Below are 9,800 nucleotides of genomic sequence, written 5' to 3'. Positions count from 1 at the left end.
GGAGAGACCCCAAACACTGAAAAGCATGAACCGAAATGAGGATATTGCCCTATTCCTGCTCCATAGGTGGGTTATGACTGACTTTTTGCTTTTTGTTATTACTTAAAGTGAAAATGTCTCCACTATTGGGAGACAGTTAACAGCATTACAGAAAGTGCTACAAAACTAAACTCGAGATTTAGACAAGTTAAACTTCAGCCACGTACAGTAGGTTTATTTCCTCCAAACACACTGTTCCACCTTAAAGGATGCAGTTTCTGAACATAAACAAATCAGATAGAACTGTTTCTAAACAAACAAAGACGTTCCCTTTATAGTAAGATGCAGTGAAGTTTGTATTAAACAAGAGTAACATCAGGCCATAGTCCCAAAGGACTGGTTTATTAAGAAGAGAGGATATTAAAACTTTACAGAGGTGCTGATTGTATTTTACATAATTTGTAGTCGCAGTATTAAGGACTGATTTAAAGTGACCTCAGAAGAAAAAGCATCCCACAAAGTGCACTTTATTCAGGATATTTCAGGTCTCAGCCTGTTTTAACTCCAACATATAGAACAAATTTTACAGAGCAGTCTTTTTAGGTTACATACAAAATATAAGTATAGGAAAACATACAAACAAACAAACAAACCAACAAACAAAGAAATGTAAGGAAGAGGAGGATCCTTATTGCTGCATTATTAGATTGTAAAGGCCAGCATCACCACACATACCAAACCACAGCTTTCTCAGCCAGAATGCTGTAGAGCTGCATGATACAGACTGTGTCTATATTGCGATAATATCTTTAATTTGTGTCTTGCAGAGTGGTCTAACTTACGGGCGGAGTATTTCAGAGAAATATTTTACCTTACATTTGTCAGGATGCTCAATGCTGCGATTGGTTAAAGGCTCTTCTCCATATCTCAGCCTTTCTGCACGGTATCATTCAAACTAACACCACAATAAAGAATATGTACTGCAGCTCTAGAAAATCTCCACTGCTCAGACTGACTGACAGTATCATCATTGCATGCTCTACAGTATAATAACGATTGTAGAAAGCTGGAAGCTCTGTTAGTTCAGTGTTATGCAGGTGGTCGTGAGTGTGTTTTTCTGAGGTGTTCTGTTTAGTCAGGTTTAACAAGTGTGAAGAAGTGTGTTTAGTTCTTCATATTGCTGGCAGGCAGCGTGGTTTTATCCAAATCGTCGAAGTAGGGGTGGGTCATAGCCTGCCGAGCAGAAATTCTGTTCAAGGGGTAATAGACCAGCATTTTCTACAGAAAAATGACAAAGAGGGTACATTTTGTTAAGGGAATACAGGCACATTTCCACTGCATGGTCCCTACTCTACTCAACACTACTTTTTTTGTCCTCCACCAGGTAAATCAGGTCCTGGTTCTGGAAGCGGGTTCTTGTTTAGTGCCTGTTCTCTCGTGGTTCAGAGCGAGTCGAGTAGGGACTAAACCGTGGAGTGTAAACCTTGCAGAGCGCTGATTTTCCAGAGAGAGTCGTTACTCTACGCCACGCAGCGCAGACGTCCAGCACCAACTCTCCATCTGTAAAATCCCCAGCTGCAGCAGAGATCACGTTTGTTTTTATCCGACTCACGACGGCAACTCGTAAAATTACGCCGAGGTCTTTTGAAGAGGTTCAAACGCTCCTTGGATCGGTGGCCGACGAAAGAATCCAGCGAGAGTTGGACGCTGCAACAAGGAAGGAACAAACTCTACTGATCTGTCTGAATTGATGACGGAGCAATACACCACAAGAAAACCGCCGTTGTTGTTGTGGTTTCAAAAGCCTGCTGTTTCCATTGGAGACTGGGTTTTGAGACGACGCTGAATATTTGTTTGTAGGGAAAACAAACCAGGTACTAAACAGCGAGTAGACTGGACTACAGCTGAAAAGTGTAGGTCCCGTGCAGTGGAAAATGTCAGTAATTCTTAAATGGCAACATGTCATTCATCATCAAAAAGTATAAAACTATTTTTTTATGAGTTGCAACTTACAGGACATTCTAAATGAACCCGTTTATACCTCTGTTCAAAGTAGGTGCAATACAGAATCTCTTTTACATCCAGGCCAAGAGAGGTCAGAGACCGAATGCTCCTTTAACGTAAAGAATGGAAGCTTACCCCGAGAAGATCAATGCCATTCTTGTCCAGGTTCTTCACCATGCTGCTCAATCCACCAGATTTCCACTTAGGGAATGTGTTCTTATAATCCGGCAAAGACTCCACCTCTGGCCACACCTCGTTATTGGGGGTTCCCAGAATCCTATACACACACACACACACACACACAATGAAACCACCTTGTTTATGAATTATCAGCAATGAATGTTTATATCTAGGAACAAATAATCTTTAATAAATAAATTAATTTAAAAGCACAAACAAACCACAGCAGCAGATAAACACTGGCCCAGCTCAGGACTGTAGCTCAGAGACACAGTGTGGCTTTAAGCAGGGATCTGTGTGTGTACCTGAAGATTCTGAAGAGCTGGTCGATTTCTGAGTCTCCATGGAACAGAGGCTTTTTTGTGGCAAGTTCAGCGAAGATGGTGCCAATACTCCAGATATCAACAGGGGTGGAGTAACGGGATGCTCCCAGTAACACCTCCGGAGCTCTATACCACAGAGTCACCACCTACACCAAATACAAGCAGGGCTGACTATGGGAAAGTCTGTTCACTCAGCAGACCTCATGACAGGTTTATTACCTTAAGGGAACAAGCAGCTAATCATTTCACCAAATGGACCTGCTGGCACAGTGAACTCTTTTTGCTAAATTTGGTTCCAAAAATAAATAAACATAAGGGAAATACACTTAGGAATGAAGCCTAAGAAAATAAAACTAATTTTGTGTCTTGCACAAAACATTTTGGTCTCAAGGAAAGAAGAAAGGAAGGAAGGAAGGAAGGAAGGAAGGAAAGAGCACCACCTACTGTGCAAATTTAAGACTACAATGAACTGGTAGTGCACTCCACCAGCATTAATTAATTAATTTTGCAAAGGAAAAGAAAACAGATCAGGAATGTTACATTTTGCCAGACTGTCATCAGCTACAAAGCAATGATCAGGAGCATTATTGTTATTCTGATTACGGTCTTGTTAGAGGGCCTTGATTGCAATTTAGACTCGTGTGTATTTTCTTTGTTTTGAAAAATGACAATGCCATCAGTTTCATGGAAAATTTAATATGACCTAAAAATAAAGATCACAAACTGGAATTGCAGTACTATACAAACATGGTGCAATTTTAAAGCAACATTTGGTGAGGTTTGGTGTTTCTGCTTCAGTTAGACTGAAATTCACTTTTACTTGAGTACTGCCCTACCATTACGTGACTAACATTTTTCTTTATTTTCTTTATTGTGTGCATACATCTGGGTGAAAGCGAAATTACAAATACATGTTACATTTGTGTATAATGTTAAACTTTTTTCGTTCATTCTTTGTCTGTAACCCTTGGACAGTTCAGGATTGCGGGCGATTCAGAATCACAGGGCGCAAGGCGGGAACACAACCTGAAGAGTGCACCGGTACTTCACAGGGCGACACGACACACACATACACACTTACGGAAACTTTTGAGTCGCCAATTCACCTACCAACGTGTGTTGGTAGGAAACCGGAGCACCCGGAGGAAACCCACGCAGACACAGGGAGAACACACCACACTCCTCACAGACAGTCACCCGGAGGAAACCCACGCAGACACAGGGAGAACACACCACACTCCTCACAGACAGTCACCCGGAGGAAACCCACGCAGACAAAAAGAGAATACACCACACTCCTCACAGACAGTCACCTGGAGGAAACCCACGCAGACACAGGGAGAACACACCACACTCCTCACAGACAGCCACCCGGAGGAAACCCACGCAGACACAGGGAGAACACACCACACTCCTCACAGACAGTCACCCGGAGGAAACCCACGCAGACACTGGGAGAACACACCATACTCCCCACAGACAGTCACCCGGAGGAAACCCACGCAGACACTGGGAGAACACACCACACTCCTCACAGACAGTCACCCGGAGGAAACCCACACAGACACGGAGAACACACCACACTCCTCACAGGAGCGGAGCGGGACTCAAACCCACAACCTCTAACAGGTAGTGACAGAGACACTACCTGCTGTCTTATATTCACAAGTAAGAAATCTAGTAGAAGCACAATGAGAGCGCACATGGTAAAAAGGAACTATATTACTGTAGAATGCTGAACATTTCTGCCAACTTCAGGGATAATCAGGGATAACCACAGGAACTTCTGTGCTCGAGAAGAGCATTGTTTCAGTAAATGCATGGTTGTGTGGCTAAAGTGTTTTATTCTAGTCACTTTATTGCACTGGCTACATATGTAATAAAGTATTACCTGCCTCTAATAACTCTGCAGGTAGATTATCAGTTTAACATTTGATAGTCTGTGTGTTCAATATCAGTTACAGCACATTTGGAGGATTGCATCAGGCCAAATTTCCTGTATTCATAGAGAGAACAAAACAGCAGAGGGCTTTGTTTGTTTACCTCGTGTGTGTAGACTCGGACAGGAACTCCGAAGGCTCGAGCCAGGCCAAAATCTGCCAGCTTGATCACACCTTTATTATCTATCAGAAGGTTCTGTGGCTTCAGGTCACGATGGAGAACACGGCGACAGTGACAGAACAAAATCCCCTCCAAGATCTGATACAGGTAACTCTATACACAGAGAGAGACAGAGAGACAGATTGTTCTCAGTGAAGCAGTGACACTGACATGGTGGTATTAGTGTGTGTTGTACTTGTGCAAATGGATCAGACACAGTAACGCTGCTCAAGTTTTTAAACCACTTATAGTGCTTTTCCACCAACAAGGAATCAGAATGGGAACTGTTTTAATATTCATATATAATAGGAAAGAAAACAGGAACACGTTCCGTTTGTGTGTGTTTCTGGGGCTGTGTCTGGAGCGACACAGTGCTCGTTGCTCAGAGCCGCAGCTCTGCATGGGTTATGTTTCTCTACTGTTCACAAACTCAGCAGGAGGCCTCATCTCTGGACCCGATACTGCAGAGTTTCTCTAAAGACTATCCGGGGTTCATGTGTGAAAGAGGCATAAGTGTGTGTTGTGCTGGTAAGACTGGATCAGACACCACAATGCTGCTGGAGTTTTTAAACTCCTCAGTGTCATGAAAGCCTCGAGCCCACCCATCAAAAGGCATGCTTTGCTAATAAGTAAACAATAAATGAACATCCTCTAAAGAGATCACATATTTTTGTTATTTTTCACTCAAAGGTTCTTTTTATTTACTTTTTATGAGTTAATAAAAGACACCTCAAAGGGAGTGGGTCTACATCAGTGTGTCATTTTCAAATATTTTATTGTTACAGGCCACATTTAAAAAATCCTTTTTTTATTCATTTATCAGAAATAATTGTGTACACTGGATATACAGATAAAAGGGCATTTCTGATAAATGTAACACACCCTGACAAAAGTGTACACAAGCATTTGTACACTTTTACACAATGTACCTTAACAAGCATGGGGTCCATGTACTGTCCTGAGGGAATGGAATCCAAATATTTTTTAAGATCCATTGACAGAAACTCAAACACAAGGTAGAGCTTCGACTCCTGCATCAGCACATCCAAGAGCCTAGAGTAGTAAACAGAGAATAAGGAGCTAATAAGGAACACAAGACTAAAGTTATCAAATTATGTAAAAACCTGAGATACAAGGTAGGTGAGGCTTCATTAGACCAATTATATATGTATCAAAACATAATTACGTTTTAAAAGATTATCAGCATTGGCCTGATTATTTTCTTGTCGATATTTCAAATCTATAACCTCTGTCTTCTTTCAGCATAAAATAAACATTTCAATGTGACACTTTTTTCTTTTATTGCTTAGGCCCTGTTGGTGTTTGTGTTTAATCCTTAGCTTTAAGGTAAATTTTATTTATTTCTTTATTATTAATTTTATTTATTTGGGAACACCTATTTTATATATATATATATATTTCTTTTCTTTTTTTTTTTTTTAATCTGTGAGCAGTCTCGGTAAGGACCAGTTCGCTAACTAAATACGGCTAATTTTCTCAGGAAACACCTTTCATTTTATTTGTTCCATATAGTTGATTAAAAGCTCAAATATGCAAATAAACATTACATTTGACTATAACGCTAATGCATGGTACCTTTCTGTATTTTATGAACATAGATATGTATCAACATCGGCAGATAACTACACATATAACATCAGATACTGGCATTGGCCCAGAATGGTACATTCCTAGTCTAGATATTTAACTAAAAGTATGAAAGCTTGTAATAATTAGGAAAGTATCTACATAAATGGATATTCAAAATAAATGTGAGCATTCATATACCGCACAACGTTGGGGTGTTGCAGCTCTTTGAGGAGGGATATTTCTCTGACTGCCGTGCTTGGGACTCCCTCCTCTTCACTTTCCAAACGGATTTTCTTTAAGGCCACAACCTGCCCTGTGGACTTGTGACGGCCTTTATACACCACTCCATACGTACCTGAGACGAGAGCAGACACAGTGGTGGAGAACACAATCAAAACGTTATATCACAGTAGTTAAATATTTTCACAACAGGGGTACAAAAACTAATCAATAAAATTGATTATAAATATAGCAGAAACATACTTTGTATAGATTAGTTGGTCTGTTGTAATGTGGATAAATATTCCATCTTTTTGTCACTGACAGGGGGCAGCTATTTGGGCTCTAAAAAAACTTACATTGATGCAAATAAGCCTCTAACCAATAGTTGTTTGTTTACTGTGCACTGTGATCCTCCTGACCAATCACAGCTTCAGATAAAACAAGCTCAGCTCAGTAAGCTGGATAATTTAAACCGAAACCAAATATTTTTCCAATCATATTTCAATAGGTTAAACTGATTTAACTCCGGTCTTAAGGTCCTCTGCTGTGAGAAAACCCTGCTCTTGGTTACAGTCCAGCTGAGTTTTACATACGAAAACATTCATTTAATTAATATTCAGTTTAAATGCTGTCATCTCTTTACCCATGACCAATTACTAATTATATATATATATATATATATACAGTAGAAATATGTAGCACCATATACTGCTGTTTCCAACATCTGGATTCTAGAGCAAATATATCCACTCACCCTCTCCAATTTTCTCTATCTTAAGGTAGTCTTCCATTTTGTTTTCCTGTAATGACAAAAACAGAACACAATACATCATTATTGTTGCTCACAAATACATTCCACACCTTTAAACTCATTACCTTATTATTTATAAAGGCTATACATCTCTACAAGTAGTGAATTCATCTGAAGAATTTAGCTACATCACAGTAGCCAGCTGATAATTCATACATGTAGCTTTATGATCGAAACAGTAAAATTACAGTAATACCGTTACAACTTTTAACGTTACATCCATTTAAAACTATTCGCAGAACACACAAAAAACTAACATGTCATGTTAGCATTTTAAAATTTTCTCATCCACTTTAAACGTTGCGGCATATACATTCGAAATGATAAGAAATGAATTCCAGTTTCGTGTTAATCTGTTACGGATTATATGCATCGATTATTTGCTTCAAATGTATCATAAAGTGTAAAAAATATCCTTAATTATTTAAGGTCCAGTCTGAGGCTGAAGGTAACTGCTATAACATTTAAGGTGGAACGGAAAATTCCCGGACATTCAGCCTTTAAGTTCACTGACGCTAGTTTTCTGCTAACGCATAACCGAGTTGATGAAAACAGAATAACTGACATTAAGACATTAAAACGTGTGTTATTATTATCATAAATAATAATAGTAAAGTTAACTCACCCAAAGAAAGGTACAGACAGAGAGTGTGAGTTAGTGTAACGCTTCTGAACAGTTGTTTTTTCCTTTCAAACTGGCCGCGCTGACGCAATTCAAAACGGACCAATCACAGCGCAAGGGGTGAGTTTGAACTGACCAATGAGGTAAATCGAGGGCTGCGGCGGGAGTAGCGTGCTTTACAGCGCGATATTAGCGAGTCGACACGATATCCGATAATAAAAAAAAATAATATCGCGATACCAAGTAGTGAAATTTGTATCAAATTAAATATAAGTATTTTATTTTATTATTTTAATTTATTTTATATTGATTTATTTCAGACAACAGTAGTGAATAAAAATAATAATTAAAATACAGGTTTTGGCATACTTACAAAACAATATTTGTAAACAACATATGTATATGCTTTATATATGTATTGATAGTATATACATATGCTTTATATATTTACCTATAGACTATATACATACATACACACATATATATGGTGTATACTGTGAATGTGGAGGGTGGGGTATAGTGAGTTCACTTTGTGTTATCGCAATATTATGTTTGATACTATTTTATATTGTATTTAAAAATACAGTTAAGAATATAGAGCTCAAAAAATACAGGAGAACTTTGTAGTTCTACCCCCACAGAGCAGGTGTGATGTGGTCAGCGCTGCAGTGACACTGACGTGGTGGTGGTGTGTTAGTGTGTGTTGTGCTGGTGCGAGTGGATCAGACACAGCAGTGCTGCTGGAGTTTTTAAACCCCTCAGTGTCGGGACTGAGAACAGTCCGCCGACCAAAAACATCCAGCCGACAGCATCCTGTGTCACTGATGAAGGACTAGAGGACGACCGACACACACTGTGCAGCGAAAGATGAGCTACTATCTCTGACTTTACATCTACAAGGTGGACCAACGAGGGAGGAGTGTCTCACAGAGTGGACAGAGAGTGGACACAGGGTTTAAAACGCAATACAACACAGTAGTGTTATTTTATTATGATGTGAAATGCAGTACTGCACAGTACCACAATGGGGCACTGCAACACTGTTTATGACTTTGGTGTAATTCAGCTCATTAGCAGTGGGGGCGCAGTGATTCCGCTCTAAAGCACTACAGTCTGTTTATCGCCTTTAAAAATTAAAAAAGATTAAATATGCTGAAATACGTTTTGACAACTGTATATCAGATAGTTTACGGCACTTTTTATTTATCGATAAGTGTGTTTGACAGTGCGTGTAATGAACAATATAAAGACCGTAATGAAGAATCCATAATCATTTGCTGTAGTCTAAGGTCAAGGTCATGTTCTGACGTTATAAGATATAAATCATGCTGCACACACATTTCCAAAATGTATAACATTTTGAACATTTTTGCAGAGACTTTTTACTGTAGAACCTAATGTTATGGGCTTCAGAGATTAAATGCTGCTTGCGATATTATTGTTTAATTTAAAGCAATGCAATGCAGCAATCATATTTACAGCATAGGCTCCTTTCACAATTATGGGTTGTCATTTTTCTGGCTCCTGAAAGCAGGCAAATACGTTTTCAACTGATATAATTGGCCTTGACCTCTCTGGAGAGTTAGTGTAGACCTCCCTCATCCCATCGTATTATCACTCAGCAAAAGGTTAGCTAAGGAATAGTGTCCTCCTACAAGCATGTTGAGATAATATATATAGTTTTGTTAGCAGCAGTTTTAACAGAAACAGTGACTTCATCATTTTGAAGAGTAAGCATAGACTTTACCTGCATTAACAATGGCAAAACAATTATTAAAACTGGGCAGAAAACTATAATAAATTCTAATAACTCCACCCTGTTTCTATTATATTCCCCAGCAGCACATTTAACAGAACACTGAGCACTTAAATAAGCCAAATGAGCCCTTAATAGACCACTGAATTGCATTATTAGGTATTACAAGACTGTTCATGATTTCTGAACAGCAGAAACTAATGGGATCACTGT

General features: G+C 39.2%; 1 protein-coding gene across 1 annotated transcript; it reads right to left on the bottom strand.

Annotated features, from left to right (window-relative positions):
• Nucleotides 1-241: 241 nt before the first annotated feature.
• cdk1 (cyclin dependent kinase 1) lies at nt 242-7,951 on the bottom strand. Its single transcript, XM_066679791.1, has 8 exons — nt 7,835-7,951; nt 7,153-7,198; nt 6,375-6,531; nt 5,516-5,639; nt 4,530-4,700; nt 2,469-2,632; nt 2,119-2,260; nt 242-1,257 (listed from the first exon to the last, which is right to left on the bottom strand). The coding sequence occupies exons 2-8, from the start codon at nt 7,187-7,189 to the stop codon at nt 1,144-1,146; spliced, it is 909 nt and encodes a 302-aa protein (XP_066535888.1). The 5' UTR covers nt 7,190-7,198; nt 7,835-7,951; the 3' UTR covers nt 242-1,143.
• Between the last annotated feature and the right edge of the window lie 1,849 nt (nt 7,952-9,800).

Source organism: Hoplias malabaricus, chromosome 1, assembly GCF_029633855.1.
Source record: "Hoplias malabaricus isolate fHopMal1 chromosome 1, fHopMal1.hap1, whole genome shotgun sequence".
NCBI lineage: Eukaryota > Metazoa > Chordata > Actinopteri > Characiformes > Erythrinidae > Hoplias > Hoplias malabaricus.
This window is presented reverse-complemented; position numbering and strand designations above follow the sequence as displayed.

What these genes read in the sequence shown, in the direction of transcription:
- cdk1 (XM_066679791.1), bottom strand. Translation starts at nt 7,189, where the DNA reads ATGGAAGACTACCTTAAGATAGAGAAAATTGGAGAGG. An exon ending in TGGACCCCATGCTTGTTAAG is followed by an intron (nt 4,701 to 5,515) that starts GTACATTGTGTA and finishes CTCTGTGTATAG; the next exon opens with AGTTACCTGTATCAGATCTT. An exon ending in CAGCTCTTCAGAATCTTCAG is followed by an intron (nt 2,261 to 2,468) that starts GTACACACACAG and finishes GTGTGTGTATAG; the next exon opens with GATTCTGGGAACCCCCAATA.